This window comes from Mus caroli, unplaced genomic scaffold (genome assembly GCF_978045245.1).
Source record: "Mus caroli unplaced genomic scaffold, Mus_caroli_1 scaffold_11, whole genome shotgun sequence".
Lineage (NCBI taxonomy): Eukaryota > Metazoa > Chordata > Mammalia > Rodentia > Muridae > Mus > Mus caroli.
In genome coordinates this window covers 62,775,411-62,800,940 of record NW_028227266.1, presented here as the reverse complement: position 1 = coordinate 62,800,940, position 25,530 = coordinate 62,775,411, and the positions used below count along the sequence as shown (strand labels likewise).

General features: G+C 41.7%; 2 protein-coding genes and 5 non-coding genes across 7 annotated transcripts in view; 1 reads left to right on the top strand and 6 right to left on the bottom strand.

Annotated features, from left to right (window-relative positions):
• Positions 1-441: 441 nt before the first annotated feature.
• Rpl4 (ribosomal protein L4) lies at positions 442-5,756 on the bottom strand. The gene is made up of 10 exons (XM_021172299.3): positions 5,681-5,756; positions 4,126-4,297; positions 3,835-3,941; positions 3,426-3,564; positions 2,932-3,056; positions 2,035-2,164; positions 1,626-1,782; positions 1,304-1,387; positions 1,091-1,211; positions 442-895 (listed from the first exon to the last, which is right to left on the bottom strand). Exons 1-10 carry the CDS (start codon positions 5,681-5,683, stop codon positions 671-673), a joined length of 1,263 nt encoding a protein of 420 aa, XP_021027958.1. The 5' UTR covers positions 5,684-5,756; the 3' UTR covers positions 442-670.
• On the bottom strand, positions 1,912-1,982 carry LOC115031993 (small nucleolar RNA SNORD18). Its single transcript, XR_003837644.1, has one exon. It is a non-coding gene; the product is annotated as a small nucleolar RNA SNORD18 (small nucleolar RNA).
• LOC115031995 (small nucleolar RNA SNORD16) lies at positions 2,346-2,444 on the bottom strand. Its single transcript, XR_003837646.1, has one exon. It is a non-coding gene; the product is annotated as a small nucleolar RNA SNORD16 (small nucleolar RNA).
• LOC115031992 (small nucleolar RNA SNORD18) lies at positions 3,211-3,281 on the bottom strand. Its single transcript, XR_003837643.1, has one exon. It is a non-coding gene; the product is annotated as a small nucleolar RNA SNORD18 (small nucleolar RNA).
• Positions 3,627-3,725, bottom strand: LOC115031997 (small nucleolar RNA SNORD16). Its single transcript, XR_003837648.1, has one exon. It is a non-coding gene; the product is annotated as a small nucleolar RNA SNORD16 (small nucleolar RNA).
• On the bottom strand, positions 4,019-4,086 carry LOC115031994 (small nucleolar RNA SNORD18). Its single transcript, XR_003837645.1, has one exon. It is a non-coding gene; the product is annotated as a small nucleolar RNA SNORD18 (small nucleolar RNA).
• A 415-nt stretch (positions 5,757-6,171) lies between the features above and the next one.
• Zwilch (zwilch kinetochore protein) overlaps positions 6,172-25,530 on the top strand; it is a 32,830-nt gene continuing 13,471 nt past the window's right edge. Inside the window, exons 1-9 of the mRNA XM_021171821.3 lie at positions 6,172-6,297; positions 10,555-10,606; positions 14,200-14,295; positions 15,190-15,308; positions 16,743-16,942; positions 18,278-18,348; positions 18,738-18,893; positions 21,119-21,190; positions 24,877-24,970. Of these exons, the coding sequence (XP_021027480.1) occupies positions 6,224-6,297; positions 10,555-10,606; positions 14,200-14,295; positions 15,190-15,308; positions 16,743-16,942; positions 18,278-18,348; positions 18,738-18,893; positions 21,119-21,190; positions 24,877-24,970 (934 nt within the window). The 5' untranslated portion in view covers positions 6,172-6,223. The remainder of the gene's footprint in view (positions 6,298-10,554; positions 10,607-14,199; positions 14,296-15,189; positions 15,309-16,742; positions 16,943-18,277; positions 18,349-18,737; positions 18,894-21,118; positions 21,191-24,876; positions 24,971-25,530) is intronic.

Sequence of the window (25,530 nt, the reverse complement as noted above, 5' to 3'; positions counted from 1 at the left end):
TGGCCCCACAGGCTTTAGGACAGCATTTATTTCAGCACCCAGTCACCTACTTTCCCAAGTGACTTTAATCTCTGCAAAGGCTACTTTTGCAGGCAGGAACCAAAATACCAAATACCTAAGCCTAGTAAGGACAGGAATGCTACTAAGCTTTAGGAACTCCCTTGTCCCAGGGAAAGTTTTTACCCACGCTCATCATTATCTATTAGCAGTTTTGACATCAAGGCAACAGGAAACGGAAGGCAATTCTAGGATGATCAGATTATTCAAAGAACACCACACCCCTACAGACACAGTAGCCATAGCTGCGGTAGTCACGCCATTCCCTTTACCATCATACGCCCTCTAGTGGCTACCATAATTACACACCATTCTTAGAACTTGGCCCCTAGCTGTTTATCCCAAGTTCAGTTTATAAAGTAGACTACCATGTGAAACAAAGCAGCCCAGAGAATGAAATTTTATTAAAAATAAAAATTTTGTCCTGTAATTCTGATGACCCAAGCTTGACCATGAAGTCCCACATCTTGCCACTTGTTCTTCAAAAGGTTAATTTCAAGGGGCTTGGAAATCTCCACAATCAAGAGTCACACAAGGGTTTGTCACCACATGTTTGATTTATTGAAATATGCTGTCTCTACTTGCTCTCTGGAATTTAACAATTTTTAATAGTTTATGCAGCTGGCTTCTTTTCCTCTGTGGTAGGCTTCTTCTCTGCTGGTTTCTTGGCAACCACCTTTTTCCCTGCAGGCTTCTGCTTCTTAGCATCCGCAGGCTTCTTTCCTTTCTTGCCTACTGCTGGCTTCTTCTCTGCAGTCCCCTTTTCTGGAACAACCTTCTCGGATTTGGTTGCCAGTGCAGTAGCTGCTGCTTCCAGCTTTTTCACACGAAATTTGTGCTGCAACAAAAACAAGTAGAAAATTAAGAATCTTATCTTCAATGAGCGCATTGTGGTTCACATCTCTAACCCCAGTACCTGGGGAGATAGAACCAAGTGTGTTGTGTGTGGTAGCCTGGTCTTCATAGTGAGTTCCTGTCTTGGAAGGAGGCAATCAAATCTTATAAAAAAAATTGACCCGCCAAACTGACTTACATTCCTGGCCTGGCGAAGAATGGTGTTCCTGCGCATAGTCTTGGCGTAAGGGTTCAGCTTCAACATGATCCTCAGGTTCTTCAGTGGATTCTTCTTCAAGACTCTGCGATGAATCTTCTTGCTATCAAGAGGTAGCATTCATTAATCAACATGTATCCCTTTAATAGTCAAGGGGTTGAATCAAGTGTTAGACTTTAAGTTTTAAAACTTTACCGTGGTGCTCGGAGGGCTCTTTGGATTTCTGGGCTTTTCAAGATTCTGCTAAGGTCGGTGTTCATCATCTTGTGCATGGGAAGGCTGGGGGAAAGCAAGAGACAAGTCCAAATTCTCATTCTCTTAACTGAACACAAAGCATTAAAAACTTTAATGTAAATGTTTCAAATCTCCAGATACAGAATAAACCTTTACATTTTATAATCACAGGCGAGACACATCCAAACAATGGAAAATGCAAATAAAAAGTGAATGCAGAACTTATGGAGAATGTTAGTGCACACATTAGTCATTGACGTGTAATAAGTAATGGAAAACTCACTTATAGTTACTCTTGAGGGAAGCAGCCTTTCGCCAAGTGCCATACAGCTCATCCAACTTCCGGAAAGCACTCTCCGTCCAGATGCAGAAACGCCCCACATGCCCACCAGGAGCAAGTTTCAAAATGTTCAGTTTGCTTACATTAAGCAGAGTGATACCTTTTAAGAGGAAAGCAGAATCAGGAAGCCTGCATGCCCAACAGGAGAAATACAACTTCTATGGCTCCTGGAGCTACCCAGGGCACTTAGAAGCTCAAGCCATCATGGTTGGTGTAGCTCACTCATGTAGGACTCAGAACTTCCACAATATCATGTTATTTCAGAAACACGGACCATGAAGTGGAATCTCATCATAACCAAGCTAAGTGAGCTTGCACAGAATAGGCAGTTAAAACATGTGCAAGGATTTACCAGGGATGTTCCGGAAGGCCTTGATGATGCCATTATCTTCATTATAGATGATGCAGGGCCCCCTGCGCTGGATCCGACGTCGGTTTCTCATTTTGCCCTTGCCAGCTCTCATTCTCTGAGAGGCATAGACCTATAAAGTAAGTAGCTTTAGTATTCTGATCAAGACTTTCCACATCCTCAATTTTAGCAAAACAAAAAACTGACTCAGCAGGCAAGGCAACTTTCAGCAGCCACACCTGACACTGTTTTATCTAAGAAATTCACAACTTTTTGTTACCACTTCATGTCTCAAATCTCAGTTAGTTATGAGCTGCTCAGCAATAATTTTCGTCAACCTTCTGATTCAGCTCACTGACAGCAGGCAACTGTCACTGAAAACAGAGTAAGACGCAAATTACAACATCATTGCAAACCCATCAAGCCCTTTCTGTAAAAAAAAAAAAAAAAAAAAAAAAAGACAGCAAAAGACTTCTCCAAGCTATCTTTTTAGACATTCAAAAATGAGTATTTACAGCCGGGCGTGGTGGCGCACACCTTTAATCCCAGCACTCAGGAGGCAGAGGCAGGGGGATTTCTGAGTTTGAGGCCAGCCTGGTCTACAGAGTGAGGTCCAGGACAGCCAAGGCTACACAGAGAAACCCTGTCTCGAAAAAAACCAAAAAAGTATTTGCATGTCCACCTTCCTTAATGGAAATACTACAAAACGCCATCGACACCAGATAGATTACCTATAGGGAACTTGGGTTAACGCAACCACCCCTATCTTTGGTTCTTTGAAAGGAAGTTTCTATATCCAATAAAAACTGAAGCCACCCACCCATTAAACCTCAACGTATCCTTTGAACCCAAATCTGCCAGTATGGAAGATCCAGACGTCAGTGTATATGGTGAGCCTACCTTTTTGATGTCATTCCAAGCTTTAAGTTTCTTAAGCAGCTGAACAGCCTCCTTGGTCTTCTTGTAACCTTCAACCTTATCTTCAACCACCAGCGGCAGCTCAGGAACCTCCTCAATACGATGACCTAACAAAACCAATTTAATATTTAACAGCAAAGTCTCACCTTTCCCCCCAGAAACACTTTTCCATAACTCAAAAGATTCTTGTCTCTGCTTCCAGTGGCAGAAGTTTTAACTGTTTGCACCACACCCCAAAATAAACCATCATGCAATTTGCGCCAAATCAGAATTTCCACTAATATCATGCGTTTCAGAAACACGGACCATTAAGTGGAATTTCATCATTTTGACAGTTAAGAACATTGTAAGAATGATAGGAGACTACTATGCTAATTTAAGCATAAGTGGCCTTAGCAGGCACAGAGAAACAGAATTCACGAAAAAAATTTACTTAGGTCCAAGTTAAAACTAAATGTCACATCAAAGCATCGGACCTTTAGACATCACCAAAGCTGGTAAGGCTGAGGCAGCCAGTGCAGAACAGATGGCATATCGTTTTTGGGTTGTATTCACTCTGCGGTGCCAACGACGCCAGGTTTTGGTTGGTGCAAACATGCGTCCCCCACGACACATCTGTTTTCTTTGTCAAGAATTAAAATCTTTTTCAAATTTAGAAAATTAACAAGATTATTACTTGCTCAGTAACAATGTTCGTCAGCCTTCTGAACCAGCACACTGACAGCAGGCAACTGTCGCTGTTAACAGAGTAAGACGCAAATTACGACATCACTGCAAGTTCCCCCCCCACATCTCCAGATTTGTCTAGAGATATTTATTGGAGACTCTAGTATTAATTAGCCTAAGTCCAGTTGGTCAGTTGCCAAGAGCACTAATCAAGGATACATTTCCAAAGGCACCCTGGCCAGATCGGTGGGTCCCACCACCTCGAACTCTTGGAATTCGAGCCACAGCTCTGCCAGTACCCCAAGACTCAGCACTGGTCTGATGACCTAAAATTGGGAAGAACAAAAGGTTTAGGAACTAACTCATAACAAACCCATGACTTAAACTGATTCATGATAAAAGCAGTATCAGAATAGCCAAGGAAAATCACGTAGTTCAGAAACACGGACCAATGGAATCTCATCATTTACTGCAAAGTATATAACCACGCTGACGAATGCAAATCCATACCTGCCAATTCACTGACGGCATAGGGCTGTCTGTTGTTTTTCCTCAAGTTGGTGTGAACGAAGTTCACAATATCTGGTCGAATGGGAGCTTTGAACACAGCTGGCAAAGTGACATTCTTGCCAGATGACTCTCCCTTTTCAGAGTACACCGATATGAGGGGACGGGCACAAGCCTTGGAAGGAATAAAAAAAGTAACTAAAACAGAAGAAGTACCATCTATTTGAAACTCAGACTTAAAGCCCACATTATCAGTACTTGCAAACAGATATACGACTCCCTGGGGACTAGGACGGCAGATGTGAGACAGGAAATACAGAAAATGACAATAAAACCATACAATGTTGTAATAATGGATTCACTTGAAAATAATCAAGAGTACTTATAATGACAACGTTGGAGGCACATTCCCCCAATCATTAAATGTCGAGAGCTTCATATCTGGAGACAGATATGTAAATACTTGTAAAAGACTTGTAGAAGTAAAAGACTAACCCAACATTTGAGGCCATAGACAGGCCAATCTGTGGAACCAGTTTAAGGCTTGCTTTGCAGGAGACCCCAAATTCAAGCAACACAGAGTAAACCACCAGTGGGTTTATCATTTCAATAGTTTTACAGCAAAAGGACAACCTGAAAATCTATCAATTTTAATGAGAAACAAATTTGAAAGCATTATAAAAACTGTTCATAGATACTGTTTAGTGAGGCCATGTTAAATTAATTCTACCCTCACCAACTTCAGCAAAGCTTGCCTGCTCATTTGTCCAATGTTCTAGACCCCTTCAAATTCAGAAACATTTTGATACTTCAACTCTTTAAAGAGTCTTACCTGAAGATTCCACCAGCACTTAGGTCTGACCTACCTATCTCCCACGTGCCCTTCCAGGTACTAGACCATCTCTTCTACTATTCCCCCCTTTAAGTCATCACACACTAGGACATCCTATCTAGTCGATTTAACGATGAATCTAACACTGTCTCCAACTTACTGTGGTCAGAACAACCTTAACACACGTACAGATAAAGATTCGTGGTAAAACAATACACTAATTACTACTGAGAACTGGCTTAAGATTCAAAGGTCTAGATCACATCATATAAAGTAACGAAGACCTGCCTTTCCAGAAACTGTTTTAAAGAGGTGAAGGCAATCTTCCTGGAAAGCATAAATTCAGATATCCTTCAGCCCTTTTCTCTAAAGACAAGTTCTCCGGACTGAAAGCACATGACCCGCCACGGCCTGTGCGGAGTTGTCATCGGACGATCTCGAACCCCTGGCAAGTCTCTGGCATCAAAACGCTCGGCTTCCAGCAGCCCTGGAAAAGCTAAGAAAAGCTAAGATCCCAAAGGTTCCTCTGCCATCCACCCGGCGCTGTTGCCCACGTTGCCTCTAAGATGGCTGCCTCAGCGCCCACAACTCAGCTCCGGCCAGAAAAGGTGCTGGGTTTCCTTTCCCTCGTCTCCTCTCTGCAGATTCCATGTTCTGAACTTTCGCCCTCCTCCATAGCCGCCCCCCAGACCAGGGGGAAGCCCAGTGTAGAAGACCTCCACTCACCATGACGGGGAGAGGAGACGGCCACGCTCCTCTCTACCCGGCTGCTCCCACAGGAAAAGGAAAGACTTATCACTTGTGTTCTATATATCCTTCCACTCGTCTTCCGCATCCTGCCCCTTATCAAAAACAACTTAGAGACACAATCTATCTTTCTGCTCCATGAAAAATTTCAAAAAGTAATATTATTGCGTGACGTGTGTTAAAATTATGCATTCATTTTTTTAAAAGTTAAAAAGAGTGATTAAAAAGGAGGGACTCTTTTTCGCGGAATAATTCGTAACTCGTCACAACTCTCGCGAGAATTATCTTTCTCCTCATCCCGCCCACCCTCATCATAATGTCTCTTTTAGTCCATTTTTTTCCCCCTCTAACAGAAATTGGAGGCTTTTGGAATAGTAAATTGAAGGGATGCTCTACTAAATTAAATCAATGTGTTAGCGTTGAGTACAAACCGAACTTAAAGCGTGAAGTAGTTCCGGCGGGGCGGGGTCATGGCCTCTGACGTCATTGTCTGGGCGCGCAGTTCAGTTTAGCTTCTTAGCAATGGACGGAGGCCACGGCAGTATGTGGTCGCGAATGAACCGCGCGGCTGAGGAGTTTTATGCTCGTCTCCGGCAGTGAGTTGTGGTTGGGGAATGGGATGGTACTTGTCCCTCCCGGCCTTTGTATCCCTGCCGGTGGTGTTTGCCACAGCTAGCTGCCGGCTTTCCTGGACCCTGGGATGTGAGAGGCAGGCTGGGCTCTGCGGAGGCCTAGGCTACTGCCGGCCTCCCGAGTAAACACCCGAGCTTACCCAAGGGAGGCAAGATGGCAAGCAGTGTACGGATTGGACTGATGTACAGGCTTCTAAGTAGAGGCTCCTGGGACACAGCGATCTAGATGTCATCCGGCCTCAAGCTTTGACTGACTCCTCAGAAACGGACAGAATCCCCATCGACCCTCCTCGGCAGCCTCCTGATGCCGAGATGAGAGGCGTGAGCCGTGCCACAAATTCACTTTGTTCCCTCAGTGAAATGTTGCTCCAAGAGGATTCTGTCAATTTCTATATCCTGTATGAAAATCTAAGTCAGCGACTCATATCAGAATCACCCAGAGGGTTGCCAAAATATACATTGACTGGCTTAGCCTCTGAGATTTTTGATTTCGTAGGCCTGACGTGAAGCCAAAAGCTTTAATTCTAGGTTCAGGGTGTTGCTAGCTGGGTATAGCCCATTAGTCTCTAAATGCTATCATTTTTAACTGCCATTATTGCCCCTCCTCCTGTTTACAAAAGCAGTAATAATTTTTCACTACTACAGGAAAAGAACTAATTTGCTTTTGTTTTTCAAGATAGTTTCAGAGCCAGGGTTGGTGGCGCACGCCTTTAATCCCAGCACTCGGTAGGCAGAGTTCGAGGCCAGCCTGCTCTACCGAGTGAGTTCCAGGACACCCAGGGCTATACAGAGAAACCCTGTCTCGAAAAACAAAACAAAAAACAAACAAACAAAAAAGATAGTGTCTCTGTGTAACCCTGTCTGTCCTGAATCTACTTAGAGTAGTCTGGCCTTGAACTCAGAGATCCGCCTGCCTCTGCCCTTCTGGGTTAAAGGCAAGCGCCACCACTGCCCAGCTAAAACTAGTGGGTTTTAGTGGTTGGGTTTTTTTTTTTTTTCTGTTCTTGTTTTTTGTTGTTGTTGTTCCCCCCACACACACACACAGGGTTTCTCTGTGTAGCCCTGGCTGTCCTGGAACTCACTCTAAAGACCAGGCTGGCCTTGAACTCAGAAATTCACCTGACTGCCTCCCAAGTGCTAGGACTAAAGCCACCACGCCCAACAAAACTGGTGTTTTTAAAGAAGCTAATAATGTCTTTGAGCTCAGGAACTTGAGTTGTTTTTAATTGTTGTGGTATTTTGCCATGGTGTTAAGTACTTTATTGTTATTTTAAACCCAAGATCTCTGAGTTTGGACTTGTAAACATTGTGGCCCCATGTCCAATGTGCTGTCCTTACAGACATGTATCATAATGCCCAGTTTTTGAGGTTCTGGGAATGGCTTCACACATATTAGGCAAGCACTGTTATTCCCCAGTTATGTTCCCAGCTTCTATGGTTGTTTTATGTCTGTTTTATCACCTCCATTGATACAAATTCATTTAGACCCTTTATGCTTACTAACTGTTTCCTGGATGTTTTCATCTTTCCATGCATAAACTCTTTTCACTTAATGTATCCCTCACAGTGCCTACTGAAAAGTTTTTTGGGGATCTCAAGAGCTTCACCCCAAACTTAGGAAGAAATTACCATTCTTGCCAATGTGGCATTTAACTCCAGAATTCGTCAAGTTAAGAGTCCTAAACCTAAGAGATCAGCCAGCTTCTTTTCACCTTTCCCAGACTCCCAGCCACTTCTGTTGTTTTAATTCTTCGCTGAGGATCAGAGGTGGGGGTCTTGTGCATGCTAGACAAGTCTCGTTCTTGCCCATCTCCAGTGTTCTGTTTTGGGCCATTATCATGTCTCTGAAATGTTACAGGTGTTCCTGTCCTCTCAGAGTTCTCAGTACCCCATAACTGGTGGTTTACTCTGCATTCATTCAAGACTAGTTTTGTTTGCTGTCCCCAAGAACTAGCTAGAGTGTTTGATAAACAATTGCTGAATAACCAAGCAATATCCTTGAATTATATGTCAAAGACAACCATCTTTAAGAGAAAGTCACAATCTTGGGCCAGAGAGATGGTTCAGTAGCCACCAAACATCATGGCATGGGGCCCACATAGTGGAAAGAGAAAATATCTCAAAAATTGTTCTCTGACCTTGACAAACACATACACACACACACACATGCTTAAATAAATATAGTAAATAAAGAGTCTTGTGCAATATAACAAAAGTTGACCTATCAGGCTTTTTTTTTTTTTTAAGATTTATATTTATTATTGTATCTAAGTACACTGTAGCTGTCTTCAGATGCACCAGAAGAGGGCATCAGATCTCATTACAGATGGTTATGGGATTTGAACTCAGGACCTTCAGAAGAGTAGTCAGTGCTCTTAACTGCTGAGCCATCTCTCCAGCCCTCAGGCTTGTTTTTTATGTTTCTAGATCAATTAGGTCAAGCATCAGATCAAAAGATGCAAAGTATTTTTATAATTGTGTACTTTGAGATCACTGCTAAATGCGTTAGGAAGCTGAGCAGTGCACTTCTGCTGATCCACACAACTCCAGCTGTGGTGACTTCTGCTGACCCACAGCTCTCCACAACTCCAGCTGTGGTGGGAGGGTGCAGTGTCCTATTCTGGCCTCTGAAGTTACATGCTCACCCCAAATCCCTAATTAAAAGGGCAAATCTCTCTTTTTTTTTTTCTAAGTCCCAGACTTTTTTCTTCAAGGCAGGGTTTTCCTTTTTAGCCCTCACTATCTGGACCACTACCTGGCTAGAAACTTTTTAAGATTTATTTGTTTTATATGTGTGAGTACACTGTTGCTGCCTTCAACGACACCAGAAGAGACCATCAGATGGTTGTGAGTCACCATGTGGTTGCCGGGAATTGAACTCAGGACCTTTGGAAGAGCATTCTGTGCACTTAACCACTAAGCCATCTCTCCAGCCCATAAAAACTTTCTTAAATGATACTTAAATTTATATTAGAGGCTTTTATCTTTTTAGTTTAATTTTGTTTGTTTGGTTTGTTTTTTTTTTTGGTTTTTCGAGACAGGGTTTCTCTGTGTAGCTTTGGCTGTCCTGGAACTCACTTTGTAGACCAGGCTGGCCTTGAACTCAGAAATCTGGCTGCCTCTGCCTCCCAAGTGCTGGGATTAAAGGCGTGTGCCACCACGCCCGGCTTGTTTTGTTTTTTAAACTGGTTCCCAATTGTGCAGCCTGAGTTGCCCTGGAACTTGTCAGATCCCTGCTTCAGCCTTGCAAATGTTGGAATACAGGTGTATTCCATCTCCAGCAGATCTTTACATTTTTAGGTTTGCTTATTTGTTTTTTTTTTGTTTTGTTTTGTTTTTTTGTTTTTTGTTTTTTGTTTTTTTTGGTTTTTCAAGACAGGGTTTCTCTTTATAGCTCTGGCTGTCCTGGAGCTCACTTTGTAGACCAGGCTGGCCTCGAACTCAGACAATCCGCCTGCCTTTGCCTCCCGAGTGCTGGGATTAAAGGTGTTCGCCACCACGCTCGGCTGCTTATTTGTTTTTAAATTAATGAATCTGAAGGGATGGCCCAGGTGCTAAGAGCACTCATTACTCTTCCAGAGAACCAGAGTTTGGTTGCCATAGCCCACAGCAGGTGTCACCGTCTTCTGTCACTCCAGCTCTAGAGCAGTGCCCTCTTGGGTACTTGCACATTCATTACCCACTCCCCTTACATATATACACATAATCAAAAGCATTTGTTTATATTTATTTGTTTTGTGTATGTTTTGTCTATGTGTGTGCATGTGGGCTGGTTCATGCTTGGTGCCTGCAGAGGTCAGAAAAGGGTGTCATACAATGGAACCTGGAGTTAGAGGTAAGGTTATCAGCCATCATGTGGGTGCTGGGATCTGAACCCAGGTCCTCTGCAGGAGCAACAGTGCTTTAATCCTGAGCCATGTCTCTAGATCCCCCCCCCCCCCTCCAAGAATTATTCTAAGAAAAAGTGTCACTATGTATCCCTGACTGGCCTGGAACTCAGATCTGCCTACTTTTGCTGGGATTGCAGCATGCCCCACCCCCACTCCCCATGCCACCCTCCTTTATCCTTAACCTAATTGTTTCCTTTCTGCAGCTATCCTTAGCGCTGTTGTAAGGACTAAGCTTTCTCCACCAATGTGTAAATAAAAGTACTGGCTGATCTCTGAGTTTAATAATGGAGATCCTGCAGCTCTGTTTTTCACATGTGGTTTTGCATTTCAGGGAATTTAATGAAGAGAAGAAAGGAGCCTCTAAAGACCCATTCATCTATGAGGTATGAGCAGTTTATTTGGGTTTAAACACAATGACCCTAAAATCATAGTGTTTTTAAATCAGGTTTTTGAAACTACATAGGATGAATTTGACCCTTTTAGGAGATGGTTCTATGAGTTTTCAGAAATACCTTCAGGAGTGCAGCCATGTCTGTTATCAAAGTGTAGAGTATTACCTGTCCAAACCTATGCCCATGACCCTGTTTAAGCGTTTCCATAGGTCTCTATACCTACAGCTGCTCAGTTTCTCTCCCCATAGTTTCCCATTTCCCCAATGTCAGTAAATAAAATAGATGAGCCGGGCGTGGTGGCGCACGCCTTTAATCCCAGCACTCCGGAGGCAGAGGCAGGCGGATTTCTGAATTCAAGGCCAGCCTGGTCTACAAAGTGAGTGCCAGGACAGCCAGGGCTACACAGAGAAACCCTGTCTCAAAAAAAACCAAAAAATAAATAAATAAATAAATAAATAAAAAATAAAATATATGGTTTCTTGACTTTGGCTTTCTTTTTCTTACTTCTGCTAGGATTAAAGGCGTGTGCCACCACTGCCCGGCAGAGTTAGCTTTTTAAATGAATGTATGTATTTGAGATTCATCCTGTTGCTATGTTTCAGTAAAGACACTTAGGTGGTTTCCAGATTTTACAAATACGAATATGGTTGCTTATAGATTTATTAAGAATCTTGGCTCGGTGTGGTGTCATCCAGCTTTAACCCCAAAATTCAGAAGGCAGAAGCAGGCAGATTCTTGAGTTCGAGGTCAGCGTCTTCTTCAGAACTAGTTTTAGGACAGCCAGGGCTACACCAGGAAACTCTGTCTTGGAAAAAAAAAAAAAGTGCTATGTATTAGATGTTCCATAGTTAAATTCCTCATAGGAGGGAATATAAAACCTGTATCTGTGATACATAGAACCAATAAATTATTAAAAGCCAGTCTAAGGGCTGGAGAGATAGCTCAGTAGTTAAAAGCACTTGTTGCTCTTGCTGGTTGTTGCTCAGTCCCAGCACCCACACTGTAGCTCACAACTGTCTCTTATTCCCAATCCCAGGGAATCTGATGCCCTCTATGACTTCTGAGAGCACTGGACACACACATGTTGCAGACATACATGCAGGCAAAATACACGTAAAGTAAAAATAAATTATCTAAAATTAAAAAAAAAAAACCAAGGAGGGGGAAATAATTATTAATAAAGATTAATACATATGTACATATCTATATTTATATAGATGCATGGGTAAAATATTTATAAAAAATCAAAAATCACCAGGAAGGGCAAAAACTGTGATAGAAAAGACGAAGGACATGAATGAAAATCACAAGTGCAGTTCTCCTTCACTGTCAGAGTTCCCACTAAGCAAACTCAACACGCACAGCCCCACCAAGTGTGCCCTCTCGGAGTTCTTCCTGTTCAAGGTCCACATTCTTCTCCCATAGCTGCAGTAGAAAGGATTACAGTTGGGCAGCCTCAGATTGAAGTTGATTCTCTCACAGTTTTGAGGACTAGAGGTGTGAAATGATGGTATAGGCAGGGTATACTCCTGCTGAAGGCTTCAGGTAACAGCCCTTCCTGGATTCTGCCTGACTTGTGGTTTCTAGAAGTCATGGTGTTGCCCCAACACCTGCCTCCCTAGGCACATGGGTTTTTGGTTTTTTTCTCCCTTGTGTCTGTTATCTCTGAATCTCTTCTGTAAGAATAGCAGTCATTGAGTCTAGACCCTACTCCCTAACTCAGTTAATTTCTGCTTGACAATGACATCTGCATATAAGGTCAGGTTCACAAGGATTGAGGTTAGTGCTTCCAGGTATCCTGAAAGAACACAGTGCAGCCTAGAATAACTGAAACTTAGAGGCTAGATCAACAGTACCCTTGGTTCTCTGAAAGTAGTCTTTGCCTACTCTGTGGGTTGTTTCTTCCACCCTTTCCAATCCCTAATTCCAGATAAGAGAGGAAAAAAGGATAGAGAGGAAAGGGGGCAACATTATTATTAGACTACGTCCTGATGATTAGGGGCATTGAATTCCTTGGGGTAAGTTTGATATTCATCATCAGGATATCTAATTTCTTCTTCTTATACTTCATTGTGTTGACTGGGTTTTCTGACATATTTGAAGGGCAATTTGATTGTACCATTATGATTTTACATATTGTACCAATATGATTTTAGGTGTTCATTCTAAGAAAGTAATTCATGAATGTTTGCTGTCTATTGTTTTATTACAACACTTAACTGGAAACTACCAAAAAATAACATTTACAGAATTGCTATATACCAGCTGTGGTCTTAGTTATCCACAGATCCTTAATAACAGGGAAAGCAATTCATGATGTGAAACCATTAGAACATGTCATCTTTATATGTGAGTCATACTGGCATATCTATTAGATGAGTACAATAACTGACTCCCCAGAACCCACATGGAGGTGGAAGGCGAGAATAGCTCCTGCAGGATGTCCTAGACCCCCACATGTGCACCCAGGAACACACACAGTCATACACATACATAGTACATGTTTTTAAAAGAAGAAAAGTAAAAAGCTGCTTTTATGTTTTTGTACAATGTATGTATAGTACATTGGAAACAAGAAGATACTTGTGAACTAAATTTGTACAGTTTTATAGTCCAGTAGAAGAAAGGATAATAGTCTTTCTACATTATTCTGTGATTAGAGGAAGATGTCAGTGAAGGTATAAGCAAACGGGGCTTTACAAGGCAGCCATTTCAGGTAGATGTTCATGTGTGGATAGAGGGCAGATAATAAGCTAGTTTTTCTTGTGTATGTGCATGTACATGTGCCTATGGTCAAAAACTGAATTGATATCCACCTTGGTTGTGACAGGGTCTCCTACTTAATCTAATACTCCCTACTTGGCTGTACTGACTGGCCAATGAGCCCCAGAGGTCTCTAGTTTCTGCCTCCCCAGGACTGGGGCTACAGATCTATGCCCTGTGCACAGCTTTACCTGGGTGTGCTTAAGCCACAAACTCTACCAGCTGAACCATTTCTCCAGCTCATTTTGCAGTCAGGTTTTCTTTTTATTATTTATATAAGTATATGAGTACACTGTAGCTGTCTACAGACACACCAGAAGAGGGCATCAGATTTCATTACAGATGGTTGTGAGCCACCATGTGGTTGCTGGGAATTGAACTCAGGACCTCTGGAAGAGCAGTCAGTGCTCTTAACATTGAGCCATCTCTCCAGCCCCTTTAGTCAGGTTTGTTTTCTTCCTTCCTTCCTTCCTTCCTTCCTTCCTTCCTTCTTCCCCCCGCCCCCCTTTTTCTTTATTGTAAGTACACTGTAGCTGTCTTCAGACACACCAGAAGAGGGCGTCAGATCTCATTACAGATGGTTGTATGCCACCATGTGGTTGCTGGGATTTGAACTCAGGACCTTCAGAAGAACAGTCAGTGCTCTTAACCGCTGAGCTATCTCACCAGCAAACCTTTAGTCAGGTTTTCTAAACATGAGAAATGGCATGGCCAAATAAGTGAACCCTTTTAAAATATTTTGCATAGTTCCTTTTTAGTAATTTGCATGTAACAGGTCTGTAGTAGTTAAATATAGAAACACTGCAATCTGTTTTTTGCAGACTGATGTACAAGTGCAGTTGATCAGCAAAGGCCAACCAAGTCTTCTGAAAACTATTCTAAATGAAAATGACTTAGTGTTTCTTGTGGAAAAAGTGGTAAGTATTGGGTATTGGGGTTTGTCGTTAACTCTTAGTAGCCACATTTGCCTTTTTTTTTTTTTTTTTTGGAATAATTTCGTACAACTGTTTTCCTGTTAATGAAAGTGTACACATTCTTTTAGGAGTAAGCACAGTGCTTTCTACTGAAATATAATGCCAACAATAGATATGTACATAATACAAACTTTCATGATAGATCCATTAAGGAAAAAAAAAAAAAAACAAAGCTAGGTGTGCCTTTAATCCCAGAACTTAGGAGGCAGAGGTAGGTGGCTCTACAAAGTGAGTTCCAGGACAACCAGGGCTACACAGAGAAACCCAGCCTTGACTAATGAATGAATGAATGAATGAATGAATGAATTGAATAAATAAATGAACAAACAAATAATCGGGAGTAGAGGGCCACTGTGGCTGAGTGTGGTACGGCATACCTGTGATCCCGGCATAAGGACCTTGTTTCTGAATAATCAAGGTAAAATTGAGGCCTGAGTACTCGATGCTCATAATCACAGAAACAGGTTGTTCCATTTGGGAAATGAAAGATACTTACATATCTGGGCATCTCCCATGGGTCTCCTGTGATGTTCCCTTAGCTCATCATTCTGTGCCTGTTACAGCACTTTTCTTCCATCATCAGATTCTCCCTTTACAGGAAGGAACTACAGTCTTTGAGGGCTGAAAGATGGCTCGGTGGTGAAGAGCACCTGCTTCTCTTGCAATGGACTTGGTTTGGTTTGCAGCATCCACATGGCAGCTCACTATTGCCTGTAACTCTAGTGCCAGTGATCGTAACTGCTGAGCCATCTCTCCAGCCTCCTGTGTAGTTATTTTCTAACACAAAAGATAATTGACTCTTACATCTTATTAAATAATCTAAAACACTTTTTAAAGGTTTTGGAGAAGGAAGAAACAAGTCAGGCTGAAGAACCGCAGTCTGAAGAAACTGCTATTTCTGACCTCTCTGCCGGTGAAAATACTAGGCCACTGGCCTTAGCTGTTGGGAGAGCAAGGTAAGTTACGTTGGGTTTTTTGTTTGTTTTGGTTTTTGGTTTTTCGAGACAGAATTTCTCTGTGTAGCCATGGCTGTCCTGGAACTCATCTGTAGACCTGGCTGGCCTGCCTCTGCCTCCCAAGTACTGGGATTAAGGGTGTGTTCCATCCACCACTGCGCAGTAGTTAAGTTGATTTTTTTGTTTGTTTTGTTTTTGTAAGTGTAGAGTTAGGGATAGAGAATGGGATTTGATAGGATTTGAGTTGGAAACATTGTTGGGGCTGAGTATATAAGTTGTGTGTGTGTGGTGTGTGTGTGTGTGTGTGTGTGTGTGTGTGTGTGTGTGTGTGGTATGAGTGTTTAAACAGATTTCTCTGTGTAACCCTGGCTATGCTAGATCTCACTTTGTAGATAATGCTGGCCTCAAACTCACAGAGATCCACCTGTCTTTGCTTCCTGAGTGCTGGGATCAAGGGTGTGTGCCAACTTTCCCCAGCATGCTTGTCTCACAGAGTTCTGGAGATGGAACTCAGGTTCTTAAGCTTGCAAGGCAAACACTATCAACTGAGCTGTCTCCCTAGCCCCTAGCATTTCTTGTTTTTTTTATTTCTTCATGCCTTTCATATCACCCTAAGATTTTTGTATTTACTTTTTAAGTTGAATGCCTTAGAACTTCCTTTCTTAATATCTGATAGTAAATTCTTTCTATCTCTTGAAAAAAAGAGAAATTTAGGCTGCATTGTTTTAGTTGATCTTTAATTTTGATATATATATATTTATGTATTTTGAATGGTAACTTCTGTATACCTTAAAAACCAGTTATTTTGATATGTCTACGTTGTCATTCATTTTCTCTTTCAACAATTATAGATTTATATGTTCAAAGCAGTATATGATACATATGTATACAATATAATATATGCTGTTAAATTGTCACAATTATATGTGATACATTTTTTACCCAATATTCATAACCTTAAATGTTTAATTTATGCAGATGTGTGTATATGTTTGTGAGAGAGGGAGAAAGGAAGGACTAGGCATGGTATGTGCATGTAAGGCTTCTGTGGATGCCAGAAGTATTGGATATCTCTAGTGCTGGCGTTACAGGCCGTTCTAAGCTGCCCAGTGTGGGCACTGGGAACTGAACTCTGGTCTTCTGCAAGAGTAATGCATGTTCTTACCTGCTAAACCGTCTCTCTAGACTTGTAGCTTTTAGAGAATATAGTATACCCTATTCTTCTCTTGCTGAGATATATAAACATACATGTATTCATGCATTATTTTTCTTCATTTCCAGATTGTTGTTTGTGTGAGGGTGGGTGTTGCTGGGGCTTGAGCTCGGTGTTCCCCACGAGCCAAGCGTGTGTTCTATCACTGAGCCGCACCTTCAGCTTCAAAGATAATATGTGTTGCCATTTTTTAATTTGTTTTCCTATTCCTTGTTTTCAAGGCAGTTAATTGGGCTTTATACCATGGCTCACAATCCTAATATGACTCATCTGAAGATTAAGCAGCCAGTGACAGCCCTTCCTCCTCTTTGGGTGAGATGTGACGGTTCAGATCCTGAAGGTACCTGTTGGCTAGGAGCTGAGCTCATCACAGCAAATGACGTCATTACAGGTGTCATCCTGTATGTGGTCACTTGTAAAGGTGAGTGCTCACTCTCCCTATGTTTATTTGCCTAGCTGTTTAGTGCGATTTCTGGGCTTCCATATAGGACGGGAGTGAAACGTGCAACATTGAACCTTAAGTTTGTGCTCAACAGCAGGGAGGGGGTATTGTAGAAACTCACAAATGTTTTATGCCTGCTTTGTTGGGGTTTAATTTAATTTGTACTTTTTAACTTAAAAATTACCTTTTTGGATGGAGTGGGTTGAGGCAAAGTTGTCCTTGAACTTAATTATTCTCTGTTTCAGCCATAGTATAAAGCTCAGGTATTCATGATTATACGTGAATACCACCACACAGACTTTTTCTTTTTTAAACATTAGTTCTTTGTGACTCAGGCTCGGCTTAAATACGCTGGCTCAAACAGTTGGGACTACAAGTCCATACCAGTATGCCTAGCTATTTAATTTTTCATAAATATTTCTTGATGTATACATTTGTTTTGTTCATTTATTGTGGAGTGTCATTATAGCCCAGTCTTGTCTCAAATTCAATATCCTTCTGTCTCAGTCTCCAGAGTAGCGAGGATTTTAGATATGAGTTTCCATGCTTGGCTTTAATTATATTCTTTTTAAAACAAGGTCTCACTATATGTAGCCCAGGTAGCCCTGAACTCAGTACATAGACCAGAGTGGTTTGGAACTCAAAGAGATCTTGAGTGCTAGGATTTAAAGGCAGCATGTGTTATCATGCCAAGCTTTTGTTTTGTTTTGTTTTAATTAAAAATAAATTTCTTTCATACAGTATATTCTGATCACAGTTTCCTCTTCCCCAAATTTCAGATCTCTCCCCTTTCCCTAGCCACTGAATCCCACTTTTCTTTCTCTCTTTAGCACCTTTTTTGTTTGTTTGTTTATTTGTTTGTTTAGGGTTTTTTTTTTAAGATTTATTTATTTATTATATGTAAGTACACTGTAGCTGTCTTCAGACACCCCAGAAGAGGGCGCCAGATCTCGTTACGGATGGTTGTGAGCCACCATGTGGTTGCTGGGATTTGAACTCTGGACCTTCGGAAGAGCAGTCGGGTGCTCTTACCCACTGAGCCATCTCACCAGCCCCTGTTTAGGGTTTTTTTTTTGTGTGTGTTTTTGAGCCAAGATCTCACTCTGCAGCTCAGGCTGTCCTGGAACTCTCACTCTATAGGCTAGGCTTGCCTTGAATTCAGAGATCTGCCGGCCTCTGCTTTCCAAGTGCTAGGATTAAAGGCATGTGCCACCACCACCTAACATAACTTTCTAGTTTTAGCAGTATAATTTGGCATTAAATCAACCTTTCTTTCTTCCTTCCTTTCTTTCTTTGTTATCTCATGTCCTGTAGCTGATAAAAATTACTCTGAAGATCTGGAAAATTTAAAAAATTCACACAAGGAAAGCCATCACGTGTCTGCTGTGAGTATTTACTAGCTTCCTTACACAGTGTTTAGTTGATCTGTAGTCCGCGCTTAACAGCTCTCTTCTTTCTCTCACTATGACGAGATGTTTCTCTGTAGTGTCAGGGTATTTGTCTTTATTTTTATATCAGCCAGGACAGAGTTATCCCTTGCTATCTGGGGGGTTGGTTGTAGGACCATGCTCAGTCCTCAGATATGGGACTCACATGCTTTATATGTGCTCCCTCTTTTGGCTAATGTTTGTGGCTTAAAAGAATTGTCTTTTTTTTTTTTTTCCATTTTGATGACAGGGTTTTTTTCCCGTTTGGGGGCAGAAGTCAAGGTGATTTTGATAATGTTTTGGTCCCATGAAGCTGATGCTGTTGCTCTCCTGTGCCCTGTCTTCAGGTGACAGCCAGAGGCTTTGCCCAGTATGAGCTCTTTAAGTCTGACGACTTGGATGACACTGTTGCCCCATCACAAACTACAGTCACGCTGGACCTTTCCTGGAGCCCTGTGGATGAGATGCTCCAAACCCCTCCCCTGACTTCAACTGCAGCTCTGGTAGGAATGGACCCTGTCTTCTCTTAGGTTGCTCGGGCTCCTGAGTAGTGGCACATTACGTGTTTCTTGCTAGTGCTGTATGTATACTTTCAGCCTTGACATTCGCTGGGTGTTAGGCTGTACCACACAGAAAATCTTGGCTGACTTCCGAGGTCTCACCAGACAACTAACGGAGGTTTGCCAAGTAAGCTGAGCTGTCAGTCGCTTACAGTCCTGATACTATGGAGCTTTACTTTTAAGAGGTGATTGCAGTCTCTTTGCGTGGTGTCTTAAGAGAAGTCAAGCCAGGCGTGGTGGCACACGCCTTTGATCCCATCACTCAGGAGGCAGAGCCAAGGGGATCTCTTGAGAATTTGAGGCCAGCCTAGTCTACATAGTTCCAAGACAGCCAGAGCTACATACCAAGACCCTGTCTCAAAACAAAACAAACAAACAAAAAAAACCCTCTTTAAGCCCTTACCTTTCTTACTCTCTAGCCCTCCTTCTCTCTTTCTCTTCCCCCTCTCTCCATGTGGCCATGGCCACTCTCTCTCTCTCTCTCCTTCTACTTTCTCTCTTTTCCCCTGCCTTTCTACAATAAAGCTTTAAAACCATTAAAAAAAGAAAGAAATTAAAATTGCTAACAAAAAGCTTAAGTTCTCAAAATTTTAAGAATAGAACCTGTTGAACATTCAGTCAAAAAATAAGAAATAGCCGGGCGTGGTGGCGCACGCCTTTAATCCCAGCACTCGGGAGGCAGAGGCAGGCGGATTTCTGAGTTCGAGGCCAGCCTGGTCTACAAAGTGAGTTCCAGGACAGCCAGGGCTACACAGAGAAACCCTGTCTCGGAAAAAAGAATAAGAAATAGTTAAAGTCGTGAGGAGCATCATGATAAGATACTATTTGGTGGGGCTGGAGCGGTGGCTCAGTACTGGCTGTTCTTTCAGAGATCCTGGGTTCAATCTCCAGCTCCCACATGACAGTTCATAACTGTCTGTAACTCAAGTTCAAGGGGATTCGGCACACTCACACAAACACATGCAGGTAAAACATTGATACACATTAAAATAAATAAATAAATAAATAAAATCTTAAAGAAAAGATTATTTTTAGTATTGGAGATTATGTATAGCATAATAGGCAAGTATTCTCCCTCTGACCTATGTTCTCAGCTAACGCTCTTTGTAAGATATATTTCAGTGTTTGTTTGTTTGTTTGTTTTTTAAAGATTTGTTTGTTTGGTTTGGTTTTTCGAGACAGGGTTTCTCTGTATAGCCCTGGCTGTCCTGGAACTCACTCTGTAGACCAGGCTGGCCTCGAACTCAGAAATCCGCCTGCCTCTCTCTCCCAAGTGCTGGAATTAAAGGCGTGCGCTGCCGTCCCCCCCTCCCTGTTTGGTTTTATATCACTACATTGTAGCTGTCTTCAGACACACCAGAAGAGAGCATCCGATGCCATTAGAGATGGTTGTGAGCCACCATGTGGTTGCTGGGAATTGAACGCAGAACCTCTAGGAAAACAGAAAAAAAAGCAGGGAAACTTTTTAAGCAAAAGTTAAAAAGAGCTGGGTGGTGGTGGCGCACGCCTTTAATCCCAGCACTTGGGAGGCAGAGGCAGGTGGATTTCTGAGTTTGAGGCCAGCCTGGTCTACGAAGTGAGTTCCAGGTCAGCTATACAGAGAAACCCTGTCTCGAAAAACCAAAAAAAAAAAAAAAAAAAAGAAGTGTATACCCAGAAGCCTTCATGTTAACAGCAGTTCTCCTTTAGGGTAGGATTATGGGTATTTATATTTTTGGTTTTCTTCTCCTGCAGTAGGAATTTACTTCCTTGCTTTTAAGGACTTAAGGTTGTAAAGCTATGGCTTTTGGGTAGACTACTTTTGTGTGTTGGTTTAGTTAGTAGGCTAACACGCTGATTTATTGGGACTTTGTTTTCTGTGTGTCATAATACCTACTGTCACTGAGTTTTGAGCTATTTATTTAAATTATTTCCACCTGTCCTCTTGGAAATTCTCTGAGGAAAGGCAGGAGACCATGTGAGGGAGACAGTTGTTCTGTCTTTATGATACGATAAAGGGCCTGATTGAGATTGTGTGTCAGGAGAGCCAGATCTGTAAGACCTTGGGATGCGATGGCCCTGATTGTGGTGTGTGCTTAATTTACTGCTGCTTTAGAAGACATGCAAGTGATTCTTGGGCAGAGAACATGGGTGGCCAATGAAAACTGATGATCTTTGATACTTTTTAGAATATCAGAGTACAGTCAGGAGAGTCCAGAGGTTGTTTGAGTCATCTTCACAGAGAACTGAAATTTCTCCTTGTGAGTATCCTTCTGGAATTTCTTTCATTGAATTACATATTCTCATGAAAATTGTTTCACAACATAACTTTGATTTTCTTTAAAATTTGTTCTAAATGTTACATCTCACTATTGTCTTGACAATTTGCACAGCTGTCTTCAAAATGATAACAGCTACACCCTGCCTTTCTACTTTACTGGCTGAATTGTACAAAGCATTACCATGATCAGTGTTATAGTAGTTTCATTACTCCTAACCGCAGCCTTGTGCCCATAGGACTGTTTAGCACGCACTTCACAACCTTGCCAGTCTCTGACACACACTAATGTGCTTATAGCGTTTCACAGCTTCTGATTGCTAAGTAGCATCTAATTTATGGATATATACTGCATTTTGTTCATCTTTTCATCAGCTGATGAATGTTTCTTCTTTTTTTTTTTTTTAATTTATTTATTTTATGTATATGAGTACACTGTAGCTGTCTTCAGACACACCAGAAGAGGGCATCAGAACCCATTACAGATGGTTGTGAGCCACCATGTGGTTGCTGAGAATTAAACTCAGGACCTCTGGAAGAGTGGTTAATGCTCCTAACCACTGAGCCATCTCTCCAGCCCTTTTTTTTTTTTTTTGTACTTTTTGGCTATTAGAAATGATATTGCTGTGAACATTGATGCAAATTTTTGTGTGACCCTATGTTTTCTGCATCTCTGGTGACATTATTAGGTCATATGGCAACAATATTTAAACCATACTCTCTCCTACACACACACTGTTGGCATCAGAACCTCCAAACCTATGAAACAACATAGATAACAACAGGACTTTCGACCTGCAGACCGGTTGCCAAGGCAGCAGACACCATATTCCCAGCATCCACTTGACTCACCTCCCACCTTTACCTGTGTTGTATCATTTTCCATATAAATAAGAAGGACACCCCCCTCACTCTCCCCCCCACTTCCCTTTCTGCTGCTACCTTGTCCTTCTCACTCTCCCAGTAAAACCTCTTCTACACGGAACTTCCTTGGCCTAGGGTGCTGTTGAGACAGGACCTGTGATTCTATCACATCACACACAAATTCCATCGTTGTATTTTATAAATGCACGAAATTTTCTTACACATACCTGTTACACATACCTTTCTCTTCACTCTTCTTTTTTTTTTTTTTAAAGATTTATTTATTTATTATATGTAAGTACACTGTAGCTGTCTTCAGACACTCCAGAAGAGGGCGCCAGATCTTGTTACGGATGGTTATGAGCCACCATGTGGTTGCTGGGATTTGAACTCTGGACCTTCGGAAGAGCAGTCGGGTGCTCTTACCCACTGAGCCATCTCACCAGCCCCTCTTCACTCTTCTTTTTGTCCTTTTGTCTGCCCCCTTTATGCCTTTTTAAAATTATATTTTACTTATTTTGTGTATTTATTTTTATTTATTTTTTTTTAAATTTTTTTTTTAATATTTTTATTACATATTTTCCTCAATTACATTTCCAATACTATCCCAAAAGTCCCCCATAGCGCCCCCCACTTCCCTACCCACCCATTCCCATTCTTTTGGCCCTGGCATTCCCCTATATTGGGGCATATAAAGTTTGCAAGTCCAATGGGCCTCTCTTTCCATTGATGGCCGACTAGGCCATCTTTCGATACATATGCAGCTAGAGACAAGAGCTCCAGGGTTCTGGTTAGTACATCATGTTGTTCCAACAATAGGGTTGCAGATCCCTTTAGCTCCTTGGGTACTTTCTCTAGCTTCTCCATTGGGAGCCCTGTGATACATCCAATAGCTGACTGTGAACATCCACTCCTGTGTTTGCTAGGCCCCGGCATCGTCTCACAAGAGACAGCTATATTTGGGTCCTTTCAGCAAAATCTTGCTAGTGTATGCAGTGGTGTCAGCGTTTAGAAGCTGATTATGGGACGGATCCCTGGATACAGCAGTCTCTAAATGGTCCATCCTTTCATCACAGCTACGAACTTTGTCTCTGTAATTCCTTCCCTGGGTGTTTTGTTCCCAATTCTAAGAAGGTGCACAGTGTCCACACTTTGGTCTTCATTCTTCTTGAGTTTCATGCGTTTATCAAATTGTATCTTATATCTTGGGTATCCTAAGTTTTGGGCTAATATCCACTTATCAATGAATACATATTGTGTGAGTTCTTTTGTGATTGTGTTACTTCACTCAAGATGATGCCCTCCAGGTCCATCCATTTGGCTAGGAATTTCATAAATTCATTCTTTTTAATAGCTGAGTAGTACTCCATTGTGTAAATGTACCATAATTTCTGTATCCATTCCTCTGTTGAGGGACATCTGGGTTCTTTGTATTTATTTTTAATTATTTTTATTTATATGTAGCATGTATTTGTGCAGAAAGTCAGAAGCCAGCTTGTGACAGTCAGTTCTCTCCTAGATGTGGATTGTGGAGATAGAACTTGGGTTATCAGGCTTGGCAGCAAGTACATTTACCCTCTGGGCTGTTTCACTGGCCCTTACTGTACACTTACAACCCTTTCATCTTTGTTTGATACACTGTCAAGAACATGCATTGTTTTTCAATAGAGACACTGGGCATTTCACACTGCCCCATTCCTTGTGATTTGGACCACCCTACACATAGCAATATGTTTAACATCTCTGACCTCCACCAAGTTAAATATCTCAGTCATTCTGATACATAAAGATTATCTTCAGCTTTTTCATAGACCCCTCTGTAAGTATGAAATGATCTCTTTTCTGTTGAGAAACATTTTTCCTTTCCCTGGAAATAAAGGTAGTGCTAACTACTTGATCCTGTCATTTTATTGCAATGGCAATAGTGGATATCATTTCTCATGTGAAGCAAAAAAACTTGTGAAGTTTCTCAGTCTTTTGCTCTGTTCCTTCTGATCTCTGCTGTTTGTTCACTCTGGATGGAGTCATTCCTCATGATCCTCCCTGCTGAGTTGCAGCAGACAGAACCCTCCCGTTATCAGTCCTGTAGCTAGTGTAGCCTGTCTTGACTGCCTTTCCTTCACTGTGCTTACATTTTTTGTGTGTGCCTATGTGTGTAATTATATTGTGTTTGGATAATCTTGCTTTCAGTTTCACATTTGTGGTTTCATTGTTGCCTCAGCTGTATTGTATCCTTCTCCCAGGATCACATGTAGTTCCTGTGTGCATAGCATTATAGTTGAGAATACCATTCATAGATACCATGCCAGCCTGGTGGATATGTATCCAGCTACTGTTTGTTAGTAACTTCAGCTAGTTACTGAAGCTTTCTTAGCCTTAATAAAATGAAGACAGTAGTAGTATCTGTCTCAGAGAGTTGTGTTGAGATAAATAACACACTACATACAAAATCCTATGACAGTGCCTGGTGAGTAGTCAACACTCAAGAACTCTTACCAGAGGGCTGGAAAGAGAGCTCAGTGCTTAAGAGCACTTGTTGCTCTTCCAGGGGACCTGGGTTTGATTCCTAGTACCCTCATGGTACCTCATAACCATCTGTAGCTCCATTGCCAGGAGATCCAGTAACCTCTTTTGAGTTCTGAAAGCACTAGGTACTATATGTGGTGCACAAAACACTCAATATATGAAATAAAATAAATAAGTCACAAAGAATATTGTTCGAAAGAACCTTACTTGATACTATTAAATATATCCCTATTCATTAGGCTATGATTTCAGCTAACATGTTTTCTGACTGTTTTACAGGTTTTAGCTGATGGCATCAGGACTGGTGTAACTGAATGGCTTGAGCCTCTGGAAACAAAATCTGCTCTTGAATTTGTTCAGGAATTTCTGAATGGTGTTTGTTTTCATAATTCATTCTTGTCTGTTGCTTGTTTTTAATTGAGTGCATATGCTTGCTATATTTAAATATCAGTTGTCTCTTGGTTTTATATAGCTTTGAGTTAGAATACATTAAAGCTGTGATCTAATATGGTTGGAGAGACTTTGGTTCTAAAATGTCAAAGATAGATATTATATTGTAAAAATTGTAAGATTAAGTTTGAGCTAAGCCTGGAAGCACAGACCTGTAATCTATTTGTAAAACTATTTGAGAGGCCAAGGCAGAAGAACTGTTAGCTTGAGCTGTAGAGTGATTTCAGTGTCAGTCAAGCTACTCAATTTAGAGAAACCTTGTCACAAAGTAAAAAAATACGTGAGTGCTGGGTGCGGTGGTGTACACCTTTAATTCCGGCACTGGGGAAGCAGAGGCAGGTGGATCTGAGTTTGAGGCCAGCCTGGTCTACAAAGCTAGGCCAGGCCAGCCAAGGATTTGCCAACCATATTTAAATCCCTAGGTTTGATCAGGCTTCAAGACTATAAAGAAGAGAATGTTGACGTGGAAGTTTATGTAGCACA

What these genes read in the sequence shown, in the direction of transcription:
- Rpl4 (XM_021172299.3), bottom strand. An exon ending in AGAGCCCTCCGAGCACCACG is followed by an intron (nt 1,212 to 1,303) that starts GTAAAGTTTTAA and finishes ACCTCTTGATAG; the next exon opens with CAAGAAGATTCATCGCAGAG. An exon ending in TTCTTCGCCAGGCCAGGAAT is followed by an intron (nt 896 to 1,090) that starts GTAAGTCAGTTT and finishes TTTTTGTTGCAG; the next exon opens with CACAAATTTCGTGTGAAAAA.